The sequence below is a fragment of the Halichoerus grypus genome, chromosome 7 (assembly GCF_964656455.1).
Source record: "Halichoerus grypus chromosome 7, mHalGry1.hap1.1, whole genome shotgun sequence".
NCBI classification, from domain to species: Eukaryota; Metazoa; Chordata; class Mammalia; order Carnivora; family Phocidae; genus Halichoerus; species Halichoerus grypus.
The window spans coordinates 38,966,799-38,989,111 of record NC_135718.1 but is presented as its reverse complement, the minus strand read 5'-3'; the positions used below and the strand labels follow the sequence as shown (position 1 = coordinate 38,989,111).

General features: G+C 42.5%; 1 protein-coding gene and 1 long non-coding RNA gene across 7 annotated transcripts in view; one reads left to right on the top strand and one right to left on the bottom strand.

The window, feature by feature from the left end:
* The window catches only part of WASHC2A (WASH complex subunit 2A), a 52,745-nt gene extending 33,079 nt beyond the window's left edge, over positions 1–19,666 (top strand). For 3 of the 6 annotated variants that reach the window (XM_036119922.2, XM_036119921.2, XM_036119928.2), the window contains 11 exons: positions 721–823; positions 4,947–5,102; positions 7,024–7,206; positions 10,221–10,349; positions 10,477–10,557; positions 11,934–12,056; positions 13,245–13,307; positions 13,666–13,878; positions 15,552–16,172; positions 16,982–17,159; positions 18,953–19,666. In XM_036119922.2, coding sequence (XP_035975815.2) covers positions 721–823; positions 4,947–5,102; positions 7,024–7,206; positions 10,221–10,349; positions 10,477–10,557; positions 11,934–12,056; positions 13,245–13,307; positions 13,666–13,878; positions 15,552–16,172; positions 16,982–17,159; positions 18,953–19,092 — 1,990 coding nt within the window. In that variant the 3' untranslated portion in view covers positions 19,093–19,666. The remainder of the gene's footprint in view (positions 1–720; positions 824–4,946; positions 5,103–7,023; positions 7,207–10,220; positions 10,350–10,476; positions 10,558–11,933; positions 12,057–13,244; positions 13,308–13,665; positions 13,879–15,551; positions 16,173–16,981; positions 17,160–18,952) is intronic. The other 3 variants (XM_036119925.2, XM_078077439.1, XM_036119926.2) reach the window with 3 other exon arrangements.
* On the bottom strand, positions 9,083–22,191 carry LOC118553049 (uncharacterized). Its single transcript, XR_004925804.2, has 3 exons — positions 22,102–22,191; positions 20,449–20,542; positions 9,083–9,634 (listed from the first exon to the last, which is right to left on the bottom strand). It is a non-coding gene; the product is annotated as an uncharacterized LOC118553049 (long non-coding RNA).
* Between the last annotated feature and the right edge of the window lie 122 nt (positions 22,192–22,313).

Sequence of the window (22,313 nt, the reverse complement as noted above, 5' to 3'; positions counted from 1 at the left end):
GTAGATGCTCAAGAGAAACGAAATGAAAATATCTCCACCCAAAAACTTGTATATGAATGTTCATCGTAGCATTATTCATAGTAGCCACAAAGTGGAAACAAGCCAAACATCCTATCAACCGATGACAGGATAAAGAAAATGTGTTATATCCGTACAGTGGACTCTTAACTCAGCAATAAGTAGGAATAAAACAAAATATTGATACATGCTACAACATGGACGAACCTTAAATATCGTGTTAATTGAAAGCAGCCAGTCGCAGAGGATCACATGTATGGTTCCATTTGTATATAATAATCCAGAAGAGATAAATCTATAGAGACAGAAAGTAAATTAGTGTTTGCCTGGGCTGAGGGGCAAGGAGAATTGGGAGTGACTATTAACAGGCCTGGGGTTTCATTCTGGGTTGATGGAAATATTGTGAAGTTACATTGTGGTGATAGTTAACTCTATACCGAAAACCAGTGAATTGCATATTATATTGTAAAAGGGTAAATTTTATGGTATGTAAATTATATCTCAAGATCATTCTAAAAAAAGAAAGAAGAGCTGTGACTCTAACAAAGTTGTGAAATACTGCCTTGTGAGCAGGGCACTCACATGTCCCGGCTTGCCTGGACAGCCCCGGTTTGTGCCTATCATTACAGCAATGACTATTATTAATTTCCCTGTCACTCTCAGAAATGTGCCTTTAATTTGACCTTTTGTTTGATTGTATAGCCAAAAGAAGACCCAGAGAGTGTCACTCCTCTTTGAAGACGATGCTGATAGTGGAAGCTCTCTCTTTGGCTCTCCTCCTGCATCTGTTCCTCCTACAACAACGGTATTCTTAACCTCCTAGGTCTAGGAAATACCTTGAGCTGATGTTACATGAATAGTGATACTTCCCTGAATCAGCTCCTAAAACCTGACCTTGGAGGCTGAATCCAATGGAAAAACCCATTTGCCTAGTTCTAGAAAGAGATCTTCTAGTTAGTGGTATTTTACAGATGAAGCACAAGTGCAGAGCATGGAAGGAGGGGTTCCTTTCAGGGGTAGGTCTCTGGAGCCTCAGGGAGACCGTTGCTGGGGTCACCAGGCTCAGCTGTAGCCGCATGGAATCGTGCTAACATTAGACCAGGCCAGTAAGGCACACATTATTCCTTTTAGGAGCACGTTTCAAGTACTAACACTTTGGTCCTGGTTTATGTCAATAGCCAGACAGTAAAAGGGAAGGAAATTCTGGCACATGCTACAACATGGATGGACCTTGAAGACTTCACATTGAGTGAAATAAGGCAGTCATAAAAAGACAGTTTATGAGTCCAATTACATGAGGTACCTGGAGGAGTCAACTTCGTAGAAACTGAAAGTAGAATCGTGGTTGCCAGGGGCTGGGGAGAGAGGGAATGGGGAGTCTTTTAATGAGTACAGAGTTCGGTTTTGCAAGATGGAAAAATTCTGGAGATTGGTTGCATAACAATGTGAATATTCGTAACACTACTGAACGATATACATGGTTAAGATGATAAATTTTATGGTTTTTAGAATAGTTAAATTTTTTTAAAAGAATTAAAGGACGTGATAAGAAAAGGTCAATCAGTGGCTATCTGGTGTAAATGATTCCAGTGATTACATCTAAGTGACGTCACTACCACAATCACCTAAGCTAAAAAATCTAGCCAATCTTGATGATAGTTATATCAAAAAGGAGTATTAAAGAATGAAAGGAAAATGGGATTATGATAATATTTGTCCAGGGAACCCAGGCTTCCTGGAATCCTGCTCTGGCCTGTCATTCATCCCTCCCCAACACCTTCCCTTAGTTGGGTATATGTGAGTGTGTGCACAGAGAACAAAGTGAGGCCAAGCACTGTTTTACTGCCAGCTCGCAATTGCTAACAGCCCCAAAGGGAAAAGTAAAACTTTTTAGGCTAGACCCCATGGAGACATCCTTTATCTGACTTGGGTTAGCCTAGAGGGCCAAGAATCAAGCCAACTCCCAGCCTGCTGTCAGGCCTTCAGCTCCAACTTCAGGCCATTCAAATTTGGCATGTGATAGAGGCAAAAAGACATGCAAGACAGAGAAGAAGGGATGAGACCCTGGGACTCCTCCCATGTGGGAGCAGCCACCATGGCACTTCCACCCATGCTTGATGCGGAAGACCCTCCTCCTCCCGTCATGGTGATGGGTGACCACGTCCCTGATACCGTCCCAGGTACGGGGAAGGAGAGAGATGGCTGGAGAGGAGCCTGGAGCTTCCTGTTTTCTAGACGCTGATCGTTGGTTCTTCCATACCTCCTAAATATTTTTTGTTTAAAGTTTATTTTAAATTATGCAGTAATATGTGGATGCCTTCTTTAAAAAGTTTTAGAATGTGCATAGAGAATACAAAGCCCTTACACTCCTCCCAGAGGAATCATTGGTTACAGTGTGTTGTCAGCCCTTTCAGGCCTGCTTCCAGGCATTCCCTCCCCCCCCCGTGTCTGTTTTATTTAAATGAGATCATGTTATATATACATTTTTATGTATCTTTTTTCTTGTCCTACAGCATGTTTTTCATTTCCATAAGCTTCAGTCATTCTTTTTCACCACTCTCGTTATTTCCTGTAACTGTACCAGGACATGTGTGACTTACTTTGCCTTAGATGGAGTAATCATCACTGTTTCCTGCTAGTTCATTAGGGATGTTTCTTCCCATCCCTACTGCCTTGTCATCTTTAGCCTTGACTTAATTTATTATATCTGGCCTCTCCACGAATGCTCCTTCCTTTCATCTGCTCTCCTTGCTGCTGCCCTTGTTCTGTTCCTAAAGGCAGCCTGGTCTCGTCTTGTCCTTGTCACAAATGCCTTAGCTGAGCCTCCCATGCCATCTGTAATCTCATTCGAGGTGCACTCCTCTTTTCCACCCTCACTCACCTTGTGCTCGAGGTGACTCATCCTGTCCCACAGTACTCCAGAAGACCTTGTTGTCTCCCTGATCTGGAAATAGTCTTCATATTTTCAGACATAGGACAAATGTTAACTTGTCCTGTGACAGCTTCCCAGACCAGGCACATGTCAGTTGATGATCTGGGGACTTTTTTTCCACCACATTCCCATTAAGTGGGTTTGCACAGCTTGTACCAGAAGCTTTCAGCATTGGGAGGAGCGTGCTGCCCTCCCTACTGCTACTTCTGAGGTGCTCCTAATCTTCTCCTTGAATCACCCATCCTTGCATCTCCCTAAAGAAGACGTCAGGTGGCTCCGTGGTTAAGAGTCAGGAGATCTGAGTGGTTTTTCTTTGTAGATTATAAATAATAACTTGTATCCTGGATAAATGAGCAATAATTTAATAAATTTTAAAGGTTATGGAAATGGAAAACTTCTTTCTACCTGTAGTAATTATGATTGTTAAATGAGACAAAAGATCAAAGATCAGCATCTTAAGTAGCTGAACAAACTGCACACAGAATTTTACCATTTGTGAAATATAAGCACTCTTGGACAACAGTATATAAAAGATATTTTTTGTTTAGAGATCCTAGAATATTTTAAAGTTAGATGTGACTCCGTTAAAAACCTATCAGTGACGTTAAATTTCATGATGAAGATGAAGTCAGCTTATCTTTAGGAACATTTACAACCAAAAGTTTGGGTGGCATTTTTATTGGTTTAAGGGACCATATTTAAGTCTAGTTTCTCACCCTGACTGACTTGCATTGAAATTATATGTAGTTCTCAGTGAAACTAGCACATTCCACAAAATTTTTTTCCTTTAATCATTTCAGTATTGCTTTATCTCTTCTGAAACTGTTTTTTTGGGTTTCCAGTCTTTTATTTCAGGTTCAAATGATTATGCATTTTAAGGACCTCTGCCTAACAGTAACCAAACATTTTACCCTATTTTTACTTCATTTGTAATTTTTTCTCTCATAGTTAGTAGGGTTCTTTGATTCCCCAGGTCTGTCTTCCTAACTTGATTTAGGTATTGCTTCAGGGCTTACTTCCTCATAACATCTAGTCTAGTTGGTATGACAGAGTTGTAGTTTTTTCTCAAGAATTTTTGATCAATCCTTTGCCTGAAGGATGACGGTAACTCTAGACAAGGCACATAACCTCAGTTTTCTAATCTCTGAAATCCCTGCCTCCCACGTTAGGAACAGATGGGAGATGGGACAAAGTGCTTGCAAACTTATGTTGACCACCTTCTTGGTAGAAAACACCATGACTGGCTGTGGAAATATATGATCCTTTCAGGTGAATGGACAGATATATAATAGCTATTAATGTAAATTAGGAAGCAAGTGAAGTAAAGGCTAGGTAGAGGGATAAATAATATCAATGTGGCAACTGATACTAAAGAGGGAGAACAGGGAGACCTTTATGGGTGACCTCTAGCTGGGCCGTGTTTGAAAAATGAGGATTTGCTTCTACTGACAATGAGGAGCAAGCACGGAAGTGTGAGAGTTTACAGTAGGTGTAAGGAGTAGTGAGGATTGATAGGATGCAGATGGATAAAGGGAGAAAATGAAGTGTCAGTTAATTGTCATGTGTCGCATTTGCTTAATGCAAACAGTGCACGCGGGTGGGAGATGAAGTAGTCTGGTGGGTATTTTATTTTAGCAGGACAGCTCTGGATGACATCATTGAGCTGAAATGTGAGGAGGGAGGCAGAGAGGAGAGACTAGTAGCTGTCTGGGTGGCAGAGGTCAGGGTCTGGGCGATGGCAGTGTCTGTGCAGTGAACGGACACATGGAGATATGTGCAGGTGTTGTAGCGGCCGAAGTTGTAAAGTGCTGTGTCTGCACGTCTGAGGGGGTGGCGTTTATTTCTTCACCCTGTTTGTGCCCCCTTCACTGTCCTGCATTCTCTCTCCCCACATCTCGCTAACTCGAGGACTGTGGTTTCGCCTTGTTCTAGACATTGCCATGCTAGTCAAGCACACTTTTGTTTTTAAGGATGTCATCTACTCTTCTTTTGGTAGAAAAAAGAGCCTGTCCCTGAGGTACCACCTTTGCTGTTCAGCGATGAAGAAGAAAAGGAGGCACCATTTGGAGTGAAACCTGTGGATGAGAAGGTTGAGGGCGCCAAAGAACCGTCAGAACTGGGGAGCACTCGTGTGGCTGAGGAGTCAGAAAAGGTAGACTTTTTTGTGTGTGTCCATTCTGACATGTTTCTCATGTCTTGTAAAACACAGACACACATACACACACAAATGCACACACCCTTACCTTTTTCTACCACAGAAAATAAATGGCTAATTTGTTGAAAACTTTGAAAACACTGAGAAGCATGAAGAAGAAAATCTGATGCCACCATTCAGGGAAATCTTCACCACTGTTCTTGCTCTTCAGTCTCATTTCGAGGCACGGGTGTACACAGTGCTGTGCATTTCTCCTGTTCACACACTCTGTCATCTCTTGTCCATGTCTGTTTTGTCTTTCTCTCACCAGGGTGTTCTCCCCCATCTTATTTTTCATTTTGGTTTTCTCTCTGCGTGTCTGCTCTTTCTGATGTGTTCCCTTTGTAGTGTTCCTGCTCCCCTTGGTTCTCTTCTGCTTCTACCTGTACTTGAATTAAAATGACTGTTTTAAGATCTTAATTTCCTTAAAAAAAAAAAATCTTAATTTTCTGTTCTTTTACATTTAGTTGATGTTCGCTGTTAATTAGAGAGTAAAGTAAAATATCTCTGTCTTCTAAAACATTTGCTGTCTTCTCCTGGGTGGTCTGTCATCTGCAGGAGCCTGTAGACAAGGCTGCTGGCTGCACCTGGGGGTCTGTGATGGCCTTCGATGTCTGTATATTTTTTCTTTTTCTTTTTTTTTTTTTTAAAGATATATTTATTTGAGAGAGAGAGAGTGAGCGTCAAAGGGAGAGGGAGAAGCAGACTCCCCACTGAGCAGGGAGCCTGATGCGGGACTCGATCCCAGGACTCCAGGATCATGACCTGAGCCGAAGGCAGACGCTTAACCGCCTGAGCCACCCCGGCGCCCCTACCTTTTCTTTTTTTTTCGTAACTTTTCTTGTTCTCTGCATGTTCAGCTGTTCACGTTTAATCTCTTTTTCAGGGCCTAGCTGAAGAATATCACATATACTTTTCCTGTTGAAGCTCCTTAGAGCTGCAGTGATACAAATATTTTATTTGTACCTGAGCGATTGTGTGACATTCTCTACCTCTGGTTTCTGTGTGGACCTTTCCTGTGTTCCCATAGCCCCTGAGTTACCCCAGTCAGCCAGAAGTCCAACTGCTTGTTGCACTGCCGCCTCTGTCTTGAGTATAAGCTCTTCGAGGATCGGGGCCAGGTTTCTTTGGCTTGCCATGATATCTGTAGTACTTAGCATATTACCTCCCACATAGTAGGCACTTGTGAATTACCTGTTTCTTCAAAGAAGCATATCTTCCACAGTTTGATCACTTTGAAATTAAGGTGTACTTCACAGTCAGTGGCATGTTTAATTGGGAGTTGTTTTTTTCTTAGTGGTTCATACAGTAATAGTGGTTCTTAAAATCAGTGGTCTCTTACTTGAAATGTGGAACTTGTTGAGTGAATAAATATATTATATTTTAGGCTCATTTTAGTGATTCTTTTAATTGCATAATGCAGTATGAGCCTTCTACAGTTTAAGTGTCTGATTTTGTCAGTAAGTTTTCTCCTTGGGACTGAAGTATTAATTAAATACTAGGAAATACATGATCCATTCCTAGTGATTGGCATTTGTGTTTTCTCTGTGACTAAGTTATTTACAGTTCATGAGCAACCTGTGTGGATCAGGGTTATGACTGATATGTATATCTCTTGGTAGGAAGAAGGGACCCATGACTTTAAACTGGTTGGAAAAATTATCTTTGGCTATGAATTACGTGCACAAGAATCTCTGTTGGAGCAGCCAATGGAGAGTTGGCCTCAGTATTTTGTTACTTGGAAGTAGATGTGATTAGCTATAGCGCCCGGAAACATGCAGATGTCGCTGTTACTGAATTATTGAGGAGTTTGGGGGGGTCCCACGGTGGGACTTGTATTTCTACATGTTACTTGTTTTTTTGTTGTTTCCATTTTCAGGGAGGACCTTTGACTGTATCTACTCAGGAAGCAGTCAAGCATTCTGATTTATTTTCTTCATCATCCCCTGTGGACAGAGGAACCAAAAGTAGAACCAAAACTGTTCTTAGTTTGTTTGATGAGGAAGAGGATAAAACAGAAGATCAAAACAGCATCCAAGCTCCAAAGAAAGAAGTAGGAAAGGTGAGCAAAAAGCAATGAAGTTATTAGTTTCAGGTTTTTGAAAGGATAGAAGAATCTCATTTTATGGTGTGTGTTCTGTCGTGTGAGTTACTGAAGAATTGAGGGTTCTCGTTTCCCTACATTTCCACCAACACTTGTTGACTTTTTCTATAATAGCTCGCTGTTGGTGAGGATGTGGGGAAACTGGAACCCTCCTGTGTTGCTATTGGGAATGTAAATTCGTGCAGCTGCTTCAGAAGACAATTGGGTAGTTCCTGAAATTGGCAAACATGAGTCACCACCAAGACCTAGCAATTCCACACTTAGGTATATATCCAAGAGTTAATGAAAACACATATTCACACGAAACTAGAATGTAATGTTTACAGCAGCATTATTTATTATAGTCAAAAGATGGAAAGAACTAAAGAATCCATCAACTGATGAATGGATAAATAATATCTATTCAAAATGGAATATTATTTGACAGTAAAAAGAATGAGTTACTGATACATGCTACAACATGGATGAACCTTGAAAACATTCTGAAAGAAAGAAGCCAGTGACAAAAGACTACATATTTTATGATTCCATTTATTTGAAATGTCCTGAATTGGCAGATCCATAGAGCTAGAAAAAGTGTATCAGTGGTTGCCTAGGTCTGGGGGAGTGGGGTAGATGAGAATGGGAGAGGGACTGGGGTTTCTTTTGGGGTGATGGGAGTGTTCTAACTTACACAGTGATGGTGTTTGCATAACTCTGTGAATCTGCTAAAAATCACTGAATTATACACTCAGTGAATTTTATGGTATGTGAATTTTATCTCAATAGGGATGTTAAAAAAAAAAAACCATAAGGTGGCATATTGCCAGTGCTTTTTTGTAAACCAAACTGAGAAAATGGTCCATGTTGATTTCTATGAAAAGTGTTTTATTATTTTTTTATTATACTAGTAGTATAACCCTGTTAATAAATGAGAGCTACACATAGTGAATATGAATTATTTCCTATATTTTTTTTTTAGTCTTTTACTGTGTGATTCTGTACTGATTTTCATGTTTGTGAAACTTTCAAACTTAGTTACTGTGTTACAGTGGGTTTTAATGTATAATCAGTAATAATAATTAGTTAATTTTTAATGTGACACATCTCCTCAGTTGTGAATTTTTTTAAAATTTTTTATTGTTATGTTAATTACCATACATTACATCATTAGTTTTTGATGTAGTGTTCCATGATTCCTTGTTTGTGCATAACACCCAGTGCTCCATGCAGAACGTGCCCTCCTCAATACCCATCACCAGGACCCATCCTCCCACCCCCCTCCCCTCTAGAACCCTCAGTTTGTTTTTCAGAGTCCATCATCTCTCATGGTTCATCTCCCCCTCCGATTTCCCCCCTTCATTCTTCCCCTCCTGCTATCTCTTCTTTTTTTTTTTCTTAACATATATTGCATTATTTGTTTCAGAGGTACAGATCTGAGATTCAACAGTCTTACACAATTCACAGCTCTCACCATAGCACATACCCTCCCCAATGTCTATCACCCAGCCATCCCACCCCCCCCCACTCCAGCAACCCTCAGTTTGTTTCCTGAGATTAAGAACTCCTCATATCAATGAGGTCATATGATACATGTCTTTCTCTGATTGACTTATTTCGCTCAGCGTAACACCCTCCAATTCCATCCACGTCATTGCAAATGGCAAGATCTCATTCCTTTTGATGGCTGCATAATATTCCGTGAATTTTTTTTTTTTAACATCTGTGGTTGTGATACTAAATGTTATGGGTGAGAGAGTCTACATTGTGTGAATGAAGGTCTCAGTCCTTGGATTCCTTAGGAGATTTCTATGAAGATCCTCAGTGGACTTAAAAAACAGCCAAAAGGAAAGTAGCAAACACAAGCAGTTTATTAAAGTGAAAGTATACTCTCAAGGTGGGAGAGTGGGCAGGTTCTACAAGGTGGAACCTGCCCCTCGGTTATTTTGGGATTGGATATTATTGGGTCTCTCTAGGCTGAGAGGTGGGGTAGTCTCTAATGGAGCTGCTTCCAATCATTTGGGAAGCTCCTCCCACAGGTTGGAAGGGGGAATTTTTGACCTGGCAAGGTTTGTTACCAGAAAGGTCTTGGCAGCCTTTCTCCTTGGGTTTGGGGGGGGGGGGGGGCGCACAGGGACAACGGACACCTTCAATGCAAATGCATTATAATGAGTCTAGGGGTTACCCTGGGGTAGAAATGGAAGAGGAGAGGAGAGCATGTGTTCCACACCTGTGGCTCTTTGGTCTGTCAGCTCCAAGGTCTTAGAAGTCACAAGGTCAGGATGCAGGATGTTGTGCTTATTTATATCGTCCTTGCCTCCAGCTCTTGTCTCTGTCATTCCCCTTCAGGGACTTGGGGCTCTGCCTCCGGGCCTTCCGTCCACTGCTCTGTTATGGTAGCTTCTATCTAACATTAAAAAAAAAATAGGGGAGTTTAGAATGTCAAGTTGGGGGTATTAGGGTGTCAAAACAAGTAATATGAATAGTAACTTTCAAACATCAGATACCCTACCAAATAAAAAAAACTTGTTCGGAATCTGAAGATAGTGGGATGGAAGGTGGATGGACATAGGGGAAGGTTGGAGTCAGATGCTGACAGATTAGGGATACGTACTTGACCACTCTGTAGTTCTGGTATTAAGTCAGCTGCGTTCTCTTCTTCCCTTTGTGAATGAGATGGAAGCACTTATTTGATTTTGTGTGTTTTCACCCTTAAGATGTTTCTCATTTGGGAATTAAAAGTTCAGACATTTATTACACACAGGCTGGAAGATTATATATATGTGATCTGTATTTACCAATATATTTTCCACTGTTTTTGGTAGCTCCATAGTATTCCGTTCTGTGAATGTATCCTTCCCTTTTTGATTGGCACTTGGGCTGTGTCCAGCCCTGAGCCATTTGTAAACAGCTGCAGGGGATATCTTTGTAGTTCCATATTTGTAGCTGTGATTTCCTTGGGTAAACCCTTAGAACTTCCCTCTTTTTTCCAGAGTCTTGATCCTGATGCCCGCCCAAAGAGCACAGGTGTCTTTCAGGATGAAGAGCTCCTTTTTAGTCACAAGCTCCAGAAGGACAATGACCCGGATGTTGACCTTTTCTCTGGCACCAAGAAAACCAGGGTCAGTTTCAAGGGTTCTTCACATGATGATTTTGTTATTGTATTAGATATTATGTCAGCAGCTCACCTAGTTCTCTTTGTAAATGGCTTTTGTTTTAAATATTGAATTTGAGTTTTGTCTATTCCAGTTATTAGAGCCAAGTGTTGGGAGCCTGTTTGGGGATGATGAAGATGATGATCTTTTCAGCCCTGCCAAGTCACAGCCTTTGGTACAAGCCTTTTGTTCTCAATACTGGGGTGTGGGGGAAGGTTTCTGGGAAGGAAATTAACATATAGTTATAAGAGTAAGGGAAATACAGGGATGCCTGGGTGGCTCAGTTAAGTGTCTGCCTTCGGCTCAGGTCATGATCTCAGGGTCCTGGGATTGAGCCCCACGTCGGGCTCCCTGCTCAGTGGGGAGTCTGCTATTCCTCTCCCTCTGCCCCTTCCCCCTTGTGCTCTCCTCCCCCCCCCAAATAAATAAATAAAATCATTAAAAAAAGAGTAAGGAAAATACACAGAGAATTGTGGTGCTTACTAGTAAGGGAATGGCACATAGCGTGCTGATGACAGTGTTTGTGGTGTTGCCATCTTAATGTTTCCTAACATTAAAGCATTAACCAACCCGAGCTCTTACTGTATTACAGGTTTGATTTATTTTTACAGATTTTATTTATTTGACAGAGAGAGAGCACAAGCAGGGGGAGTGGCAGAGGGAGAAGCAGGCTGCTCATTGAGCAGGGAGCCCGACTCGGGGCTTGATCCCAGGACCCTGGGATCATGACCTGAGCCGAAGGCAGATGCTTAACTGACTGAGCCACTTAGGTGCCCCGTTTGATTCTTTTTTTAAGATTTTTATTTTTTGAGAGAGAGAGAGCATACGAGAGAGTACAGGGAGGGAGGGAGGGGCAGAGGCAGAGGGAGAGAGAGAATCTTAAGTAGGCTTAATGCTCAGCAAGGAGCCTGACATGGGGCTTGAACTCACAGTCCTGAGATCTTGACCTGAGCCAAAATCAAGAGTCCGGACGCTTAACCGACTGAGCCACCCAGGTGCCCCCAGATTTGTTTGATTTTTAGGTTGTTTATTGAAAGACCAGTGCATGCAACATGCTGACTAAATATTTTTGCTTTTCAGGTGCAAAGCTTTAAATCTGAGTGTTAGCCGTTTGTGTCATTTTTCTCCACCCCAGTAGATTTTGTTAGATACTCTCTATTTTTTTTCTAAATAAAAAATTATTTATTTGAGAGAGAGAGCATGAGTGGGGGGAGGAGGGGCAAAAGGAGAAGCAGACTCTCCGTTGAGTAGGGAGTCCAACACGGGGCTCGATTCTAGGACCCCGAAATCATGACCTGAGCCAAAGGCAGACGCTTAACTGACTGAGCCACCCAGGCACCCCTAGGTACTGCCTGTTTTCTGTTTAGCATAGTGAAGACTCCCGAGAAGGTCACAGTCTTTAGAATGCCATCTGAAATGCTGCCTTTGTCTTCAACCCTCATTTGAGAAATGACTCAAAACTCAGAAGCCAGATTATTTTTATGAGTTATGACTTTTCTTTAAAATTTTTAAGATACCTGACAGGTGTTTGGTATTCTTTTTCTTTTGAAGATATCAGAAAAGAAGAGAGTAGTGAAAAAAGACCACTCTGTATCCTCTTTCAAGAACCAAAAACATCCTGAATCCACTCAGGGTATCAAAGGAAAAAGCACACTGAAACCGGAAACACCTCAGGTTAGAACTGCTTAAGGACTTTCAGCTCTTGTTTGCATCCCCAGACAGAGGGACTCCATCACGCAGACTCAAGGATATTCAGAGTTCTCTTGATTAGGGAGGAAACAGCAAGTAGGACTACCTCTCTTTCTTAACTGTGTGTGTTTTTATATTTAAAAAAACTTTTAAATTTCACAATTTAAACATTTTTTAAAGTAAAGCTCTACACCCAGTATGGGACTTGACCTCACAACCTGGAGATCAAGAATTGTATGCTCTACTACTGACTGAGCCAGCCAGGTGCCCCTCCTGTGGGTTTTTTTTGTTTTTTTTTTTTGTTTTTTTTTTAAACATGCCTCCCTACTGCCTCATCTCTTCTCACTCTACAGCCCAGTCCCATGAAGCTATACTTATGATTACGGTTTTTGGACAGCTTTCAAATTCAGTTCCAAGATAGAGTTAATATAGGGTGAAGAATATTTTTCCCATTAGAACCCCCATTTCTCCCTTTGGGTTATGTTGGAGTAAGAATTACATTAGAATTAAATATAAATTATAACAAATTCCTTGGTTCACACATTTTCTTGGTTACCTCTCCTGAGGTCACTGCTGATAGGTCTCTGTCCTCAGCAGTCTTCTCTCTGGAACTCATTCTGGGAACAGGCCGGAACTGGAGAGTGAGATCCAGCTCTGGCTTACAGCGGTCTCTGGATGTCTCCCTGAGGCTTCAGTGTCCTGAGCTGTGAAAACCAGGCACTAGGGAGAACACATCTCCAATGACTCACCCCAAGTTTCAGCTTCCCTTGCTTCTAGAACCTCAGTGCATTAGGTTGTGTGTGAATTTCGGTGTGCTCTGTGGTATTTGCTGGGGGGGGGGGGGTGGTAACCAGCATGGTAATTTTGCCAACTGGTCAGGTTTTGGTGCTCTGATACACTGTGATTCTTAGGAATCTAACCGATGATCTTCATCTGCCTTTACTCCATCTATAGTCTGACAGCATTCCACCTACACAACGGATGAGGAGGCATAAGTGAAATAATGTTAGTGAAAGGTTTCAAGGCCCCAGGAGAGTTGTGAATACCTTTCCCATTATAGAATTACAGAAAATGACAGCTTTGCTCCCTCAAATTTAATAGGCATAAGTGTAATCCAAGAGACACTTTTGTATTTCACCAATGTATTTTTTAACTGAATGTAATTTCACACAGGACTCACCAGGTCCCGCTCCATTTAAAACCAAAGAGCCATCCCCTCGGATCTGGAAAATACAAGTAATTATAACATGTCTGGAATCTTCACTGCCTGCCTTGTGGCACCTATAAACTTTTTTGGATATTTACTTTTGTCAGCTACTGCCAGGCATTTTCTTATCTCTTCCCCACCCTCTAGTTGTTGCTTCTTGTGTGCTGTGTCTGTAACATCTTTTCTTTGGTCCCAATGGTGGGCACGGGTATATAATCTTACTCTGTTTTAATTCTAAGACTAGATCAGGAGACCTCCCTGCATTTTTCTTTCTCTTGTCATATTATACATTATGTATACCATGTCTCTTGTCATGCGTCACAGGAGTAATAATAGACTGCTGTGTTTAAGAAAACATACAGAGTAAGTTTCACTTTTCTTTTTTAGGCCAATCTAGCGATTAATCCAGCAGCCTTGCTGCCTGCAGCGGCTCCCCAGATCTCTGGAATAAAGCCCGTTTTGCCAGAATTGGCTTTTCCTTCATCTGAACCTGAGAGGATCCACAGTCTGGAAAGTATGCCCACTCTTGTCAGTAGTGGGGAGGCCGGCGTGAGTTTCGATCTTCCAGCTCAGGCAGACACCTTACACAGTGCAAACAAGGTGATGAAACCACCTTTGCTTGCTTGCTTGCTTTTTTTTTTTTTTTTTTTTTTTTTTTTTTTTTTTTTTTTTAGCCAGAAGAACTTGTATATTTCTTCCTAGTCCATCAGTTACACATCATAGGCTGCCTCCCATTCCCCCTGTGAAGGAGGCACCTCTTCCTTTAGCCTCTCCATCCCCCTTAGGCCTTCCTAATTCTGCCTTCCACTGCTTCTGTTTGTTACATTTACATTCTGCTCTGTAGCCACCTGAAGTCCCACTTCCTCCAGGCTCTCCTGCATTGCCCCCTGGAGGTTTTTTAAACACAGCCGATTGCGTCCCTCCTCTGCTGGCCTCCCTGCTGCCCAAAGGAGGACATTCAAGCTCCTTGGTTTGGTGTTAAAGCCTTTTTACAAACCATGCTAACCAAAGCTTCCAACTTGCTCACCAACCACACTGTCAGGCTAAACTCCAGTCATACCAGGCACTATTCCATGAACACACACACCTCAGCCCTCTACTGCCAACAGCTGGGGCTGCTTCCTCTGTCAGGAATGCTCTTGCTCATTGACAGTCTGCTCAGACTGTCACTTCACTGCTTCTGTGATGTTTCCCCTCTGCCCTCTTGTCCTGGGCTCCCTCCTCTGAGATCCTATGGCAGTTATTTCCCTGCTGGTACGGTTCTGTCACACTGGTCCACATGACTGTGGATGTATGCTGGATGGACTGAACTCTTTGAGGTTTTGCTTTCATTTTAGTTGGTTCTCTTTTCTATCCAGTCTTCCTTCTCTAGAAAATCTTGGCTGATCTCTGAGTAAGCAACAGTACCTCGGATAACCCTAGCAAATACATTCATTTTAAGTATTTCCAAACCTATTTTCCTTGTGAAAAATAAAATATCCTTCCTTTTGTTCTGTTTTTTGTTAGCCTTTGGTAAGGTGAAAGGTAAGTTTACATTGGCTACTTCTTAAAATTATTCGTGAAATTTTCTTGAAATAGGCACACACAGCCAAGTACTTTGGCCAAAGTAGCTTGTACCTTCTTAAAACTACTTGACTGTATATTTTGGAAAATACCACAAATACTACATTATTGCTAATAAGTAACTCCTATTTTGTGGTTATCTTAAAAGTTCTGATTTCTAAGCCACATTTTTTATGTGAAATATTTAGCATTTGAATTTAGTGTTTGTTGACTTGAAGAAAACATTTTAGATTACCTTTCTTTATTGTCTTTTATCTTCCTGGTTTTGGAGCCTGGTTTTAGGCTAGCCCCTGGAAAAGGTTAGCACTAGAATTCCTCCTGATTCTTTCTTGTTTTGAAAGATACCTACATGTAAACCGAGGGCAGAGTAAGAGCCAGGGAGGGTGTGGAGCACAAGAGTACCAACATGCCTACTTTGAAGGGTTCTAGCAGCAGATGAAGCCTTTTGTATGAAATTGAACAGATATTGCCCTCCAAAGACTCAAAAATGGGGAATATTAAAAGATTCAGAGTAATGCAGTCTTGGAGAAGCTATTAAATGTCTTTGGAAATCTTTAGGAAATCATCTCTTCTGTGTCTTAGATAATATTTTGATTGAGGTAGACCAGACAACTTTATAATATTTTGAGTCAGTAATTATTTGCTATGTTAGTTTTGAACATTTTTTTTTTTTTTAAATCGTTAGATCAACATGTTTTTTGCCATTACAGAGCCGGGTCAAAGTGAGAGGGAAGCGTAGACCACAGACCCGTGCGGCTCGGAGGTTGGCTGCCCAGGAGTCCAGTGAGGCTGATGATGTGAGTGTCTCCAGAAGATCCATTGCACACTTGGCAGATGGAGACATTTCACCAGGTGATGATCCTCAGCCACAGCCCAGGGCAGCTGGTGGACGAGACGGCTCTGAGGAGGCAGTGGTAGCGACCATTCCAACGTGGGCAGGCAGTCCTGTGTCTGAAGTGGACAGAAGCTCCTTTGCGAAATCTCTGGGTCAGCCTCTTGAGGATGACCTTTTTGATTCTGGAGATATCTTCTCCAAGGGCACTGGATCTCAGTCCACGGGGAGAAGAAAAGCCAAGGCAAAGGCAGCAGAGAGCCTGGCCAACCCGCCAGGGGAGAGTAAAGAAAAGAGCCCCATGTTTCCTGCGCTAGGGGAGGCAGGCAGTGATGATGATCTGTTCCAGTCTGTTAAACGAAAGCCAGCAAAGAAAACGAATCCTTTTCCCCTCTTGGAAGATGAGGATGATCTCTTTACAGATCAGAAAGGCAAGAAGAATGAGTCAAAATCCAACAGTCAGCAGGATGTCATCTCAAAAGCACAAGATATTTTTGAGGTAATAGAACATAACTACCTTTTTGGACCTGGTTCTATATTAAGACAAATACTGGATTGGCTCATTTGAGTCATACATTACAATAATCTTGTTTCATTGCTGCTTGCTGTCTACTTGCTTAATACTAATAGTTGGGTTCTTTAATTAGTAATTCTGAAATTTACTCAGAAGTCGTTTTTTGTTTTGCTTCATGTGGGGGTGGTTCTTGGCTGGCCATAATGATCCAAATCTTGATTTTTATAGTTTTTATCAGCATGTTGCTGTAGTCCGCTTCCTTGGCGTGTCGCTCTGTGACCTATATAAAGCAGCTTCAGAGTACTGCTTAAGTGTTTAGCCTCTGGTTCCTGAGGAAACAGGGCTTGGCTGGAGCTGACAACTTAGTGCCGGCAGGAAGGCCTTCAGTGCCGCTGTCTGGGCACATGTTTATTGAGCCTCTGGGTACTGGAGGCACAAAGTGAGCTAGGACCAATATGTTAGGGACATTGGATACAGACAGGGCAACAGATAAATAAACTGTTCTCAGATAATGTTGAGTACCATAAAGAAAACACCTCAGGGCAGTGGAACAGAGGGATGGCTAGGTGTAGGAGCCACTCCTTCAGGTAGGACTGGTAGAGAAAGCCTCTCTACAGAGCTGGCGCTTGAGCTGGGACTAGAAGAAAGACAAGGACTGGGCCAGGCAGAGATCTGGATGGAGTAGGGATTCCAGGTAGAGAAAGCAGGTCACGTGGCTGTCCCAGACTATGGTGGCAGTTTGCAGTTCTACAACTTGATTTCAAATTGTTTTACTTGTTTTTTGGCTCAACAAGGATGATATATTTGCTACAGAAGCAGTCAAACCCTCACAAAAAACAAAAGACAAGGAAAGAACATTTGAATCCAACTTATTTGATGATAACATTGATATCTTTGCTGACCTAACTGTAAAACCAAAAGAAAAGTCCAAAAAGAAAGTGGAAGCCAAGTCTATATTTGATGATGATATGGGTAAGTTTGATTTTCTACATATGACACAGAGAGTGATTACCATTCAGTGACTCTTATTTCTCTGGCTACCTTTATGTGGGCCCTTTCTTAGAAGATGTTCCCCAGTGGGTTTCCTTTGGCTTGCTATATAATCCTGAGTTAGGCTGAGGATGGATAAATAAATGGACTAGTTATTTTGGTGAGACAACTTTTTGTTCTGATGGTCATCAAGGAATTTGAAAGATCCCAGAATTTGACCTTTATTTATAATTTAACTTTTTAGTATGCCCCCTGCTAATCATCTGTGATAACTCTGAACATTCTGATGTTATGAAGGGAGGGTCAGAAACTGGTCCACAGGCTGAAGTAGGCCGCGGTGGCTGCCTCGGGTGTGGTGCGGTTGTTTGAGTTAGTTCTAACTGAAGAGTGTCAGGAGTTCAGAGAATGGAGGGGAGAGTGCAGGAGGAGAGCAGGATTATATATGAAAGCAGCTTATAACTCAGACTTAATATCTCACCCACGATCTTCTGTGTTTATAAACATGCTCATTTCCCCCCATGGTATAACATCTACTTTATTAATGGGCAAGCCGAATGCCTAATCCTAGATGTGACCCTTTTGCTATGTCCTGTGTTGATGGATAGGACTTGAGCTGAGGCCGAATACACACTTTCTCCTCCATCCCCTCCCTCTCCCAGGTCTAGACCTTGGGGTTAACTGGGAGAAAGCAGCTGCTGCAGTGCCACATGGGGCCTATTCCTGGCGTAAGCCATGTGCTTCGTCTCCACCTGCTTCCCACCATGGGGATTGCAGAAGAGCCTTCGTTTTGTTTTGTTTTTTTAATTACAACAAAAGTTGTAATAGATACCTGTTGTAATAGATGAATACTATTTGGAAAGTGTAAAATGTGAAAAACAATCCCTAGAGGTAACCATTATCAAGAGTTTGATGTGTATCCTTTCAGACCTGGTGATGTTTAATAGAACTTTGTATACATAGAAATATATACTTATTTTTTCCAAAATATGAATATATTTTATCTGTTCTGCTGTTCCTTTTGTCACTTAATGTCTTCCCATGTCAGTACTTAGAGATCTATCTACTTCTTTGTTTTTAGTGGTTGTATAGTATTCCTTTGTATTCAGCCATTAGCATATTGAAGGCAATCTAGATTGTTGCCACGTTTCCTTTGTTAAAAATAATGCCATGGCCTTTAACATTTGTGTACAGGTATCTTTATGTACACGTGCTAAAATGTAGGATAGAATCCTAGCAGTAACATTACAGGTGAGTAAGATGAATCATGAAACACTAGAGGCAGTGAAAGAACTAAACACGAATGTAGTCATAAAGACTTATATTTTTGGCATTGATGTGCCTCAGATAGGTGTGTTTATTCTGAAAGAGGGGGACTCCTATGTTGGATTTTCCTTTGCTTATTTGTATTGCCCTTTCCTTTTAAAATCCAATGGGAAGAGAATGTAGAAGTAGGTATAATGTCGCAGATAGTAAAGTGAGGGGCAGGATTGGAGTTCGGTTATCTTTCCCTTTTTCGTCTCCTCCACGTGTAGACACGTACCTTTGTGGCTGAGAAAATTGTTGTCAGAGACAACCCGTGACTTGTATGCGATCATAAAACTTAATTAGTAGCAAAGCCAGGACCAGAATCTAAGAGGCTTGACTCTTAGTGTTTTTGGTATTCCCTACTGTTACCAGACTTGAGTGTTTGGTGATTTATGTAGATGTGTCTTAAAAGCATCTGTTTCCTTGCCTAATCAGCAAATCCTTTTCTTTTCTTTTTTTTCTTTTTAAAGATGATATCTTCTCCTCTGGTATCCAGGCTAAGACAACCAAACCAAAAAGTCGGTCTTCACAGGCAGCGCCTGAACCAAGATCTGAACAGAAGGTGTCCAACATATTTGATGATCCTTTGAATGCCTTTGGAGGCCAGTAGAGCATACAGGGTATCACATCTCACCCTTCAGCTACATCCTTGAGTTAATGATGCTGTCTTATGTACTCATTGTCTTAATTAGGAAAAGCAAATACTGGAACAGCTAGCTCACCTCTTTCTCACCCAACATACTTAGTATTTTTCTGCCCTGGTTTTAATCATGCTTAATACTGCAAAACAAAAATAAATATTTCACAGTGTTGTTTTTTTTTTTTTTAAACTATATTTTTATTTAATTAGCCTTGATGGGGCCACAGTATGATTTTGGGCATGTTGGAGAAGAAACCTCTATGTGCCTTTCATGAATGGGCAGGGAATTCCAGAGGAAGCAATGCCAGACAGATGACCAGGAGTATTCCTTTCATGGATAGAAGCCCTAGTTTAGAGCCTAGGCAGGTGATAGAGGAAGAGGATGCAAGATTATATACTTCAGGACTCTTTGCAGGAGGAGGTTTCCTCTGATTCCACTGAATTCTGAAAATGCCTCTATAGGTTCATTAAGGCAAGGTTTGGCAAACTGTGGCCCTCCCGTTGTCTGTTTTTGTAAATAAAGTTTTATTGGAATACCCATTCATTTACATTGTCTATGGCTGTTTTCACCCTCCCTACAATGCCAGAGTTCAGTAGTTGTGAGAGACTGGCCCACAAAGCCTTCTATCTGACCCTTTACAGAAACAGTTTTCTGATCCTTGCTCTAAGGTGTCCATTTCCATTCCTTTGGAGCTTTGCATTATTTTGTGAATGAGGCAGAATGAACCCAGATAATGGAAGGAAAAGTATTGAGGATGGAAATGTCCTTCTGTAGAGCGGCACTGTTCCATAGAACTCTGCACTGATGGGAATATTCTAGAACTGTGTTGTCCAGCGTGGTAGCCACATGGGTAGCTGACCCCTCCTCCAGTCTGTGTTTTCTTACGCTGTGCCATGTTGGTGCTAAGTATTCAAACTGTAACCATGGCACAGTCTTATAGGCAGGCCCAGTTGGTTTCACAAGTCCTGAAACCACTAACTTTTTCCTTTGGCACTTTTTTTAATATTGAACTTGGGATTGCTGATACTGAGTCGGAGATTTTGTACAGCTCTCACAGATCAGCTGTTTGTGCTGCTTTGCTCTGAGAGTGACTTGAAGGCAAAAGAGGGTGCTTACACCTTCTGTTCCTTAGGTTACTTGTGCATATAGTTACCTGCACCTGTGTCTGACTTAGTAGGCATCTGTTAAACATAGTTTTCCTTTGGGAATGATAACTCTGATCCATCATTAGGATTGATTCCAGGAAATTCATGAGAAATTAGAGTTAGAAAATATGTAAATCGCTATTTTGAGAGGTTTGAAAGGGGGAGGGAATTTATACTTACTGGTCCTGTGGTCGGCACTTTCCATGTTCTTTTATCCAGTCTCCATAAGACTACCAGATAGGTAATGTCCTCATTTTACAGATGAGGCTAAAATCTGGAAGCAGAGTACAATAGTGGAACAAGTTTGGCTTTTTGTAATGAGACCTAGATTTAAATCTGGTTCTAGAGCTGTTTGAGTGTAGGCAAATTATTTTACCTTTCTTAGCTTCTGTCTCCTTTGTCAACTTTGTCAAGTGTTCAGTACCAACTTTGTAGGATTGCGATGGGAGAGAATATGCAACAACCCTTGTTGACTACATAGCACTTGAAAGATGGTAGATAATGAGAAAGAATGATTTGACCAATATAACGGAGCTTCTGTGTTGGAACCCAAGGCTACAAACTCATCTGCCTGATTCCACAAAGCCTGTGATTTTAGTTCTTCCCTGACTGAAGTGAGGAGGCAGGTTGAAAAACTAAATTTTTGATTCAGTATGATTCACTCCATCACAGGTACTATTTTTAGAATTTGTATACAAAGGTAATAATAACATCTCTGTCCTTAACGGGCTCCAATCTATTCAGTATTGGAGTTTAAGAAGGAACCAGGGTTGAGAGCCTGAAGTTGTGTCTCATCATAAACCCCGGTGTATGCTCAATGTTGGATTGTGGAGATTAATTGGTGGGTGGGGTCTCAGAGGAGATATGAGAAAGGACAGGAGAGATTAGATATTGGGGTTCATTTTAGATATATTCCTCTGACTTAAGATGAGGATGATGAAGCTGGATTGGGAGGGGGATTACTGTTCATTGTCATTTTGGTAATCCACCTAGTGAAATAGGCCTTTTTGGTTGGAAAATCTGTAAGGGTTGTATTTAGAACACGTGTGGGGAATGGGAGGGAAAAAGGAGTGGGGGCCCATTTCAGGATGGAGGGTTTATGTTGTCATCGTGTACACTTGAGTTCAGCACCTTGGGAATTAGAGTAGAAAAAAGAAGTGTGGCTGGGTTTACCCAACTCTGAGATTTAACAACCCAAGGTGCCCAGTCTAATACCTGGCCTCATCTCTCAGTTGGTAAATTGGATGAGGGATAAATAGAGGAGACCAAGAGAGGTACTTTACGTTTGCCCTTTTCAACCTGGTACGCAATGGACCCATATTTCAGATGAGACCAGTGAGGCCTTAACGTTAGGAAACAGTGAAGCACGGGAATGGGGGATCTGTTAAAGGCAGGACGGCCCTGAAAGCACTAGGAATGAACGGGGTCTGGAAGGGACCCTCCTCACCCCAGCACTTGGGGTGCCTCTAAGAGCAACCTTAGGTGGCCTCTGGTAAGGTGCAGTCCACACCCTAGTCTGGCCAGAGGCCAATCCCGCCGCTCCCAGCAGGCCGTGCGGCAGGTATCCGGCCCGCCCAATTCAGTCCTAGGCAGGTGCCCACTGTTAGTAATAAAGGGCCAACATCCGGGCCTCTCCTAACCGACACCCACCACGGAACGCAGAGGAAGCCCCGGCTCCCGAGCAACCGCCGGCGTCGGGCGGCCAGGCCCCGCCCCCGTCCCCCGCCCGCACCCTCGCTGATTGGAGGGCTACGTGAGCGCTGGCGAACGATTGGTACGCGGTGTCACAAAGGGGCGGGGGCGCGGCGGCCGCGGAGTGTTGCTCGTCAGTACCTCCCGCGGCGTTGCTCGCGGGGCCGCGCCTCTCTGTAGGCCTGCGGGCAGGCGAGCGAGTGGACGAGACAGCCGGGGAGGGCGCTCGGGGCTGCGGGCCGCTGAGCCGGGCCGCGCTGCCGCCGCCGTCCTCCGCGGGCCGGAGAGGAGCGCCGGCCGCTCGGCGCGGGGCAGCCGGGCCCCGCCCCCTCCGCCGCCGCTGCCCTGAGACC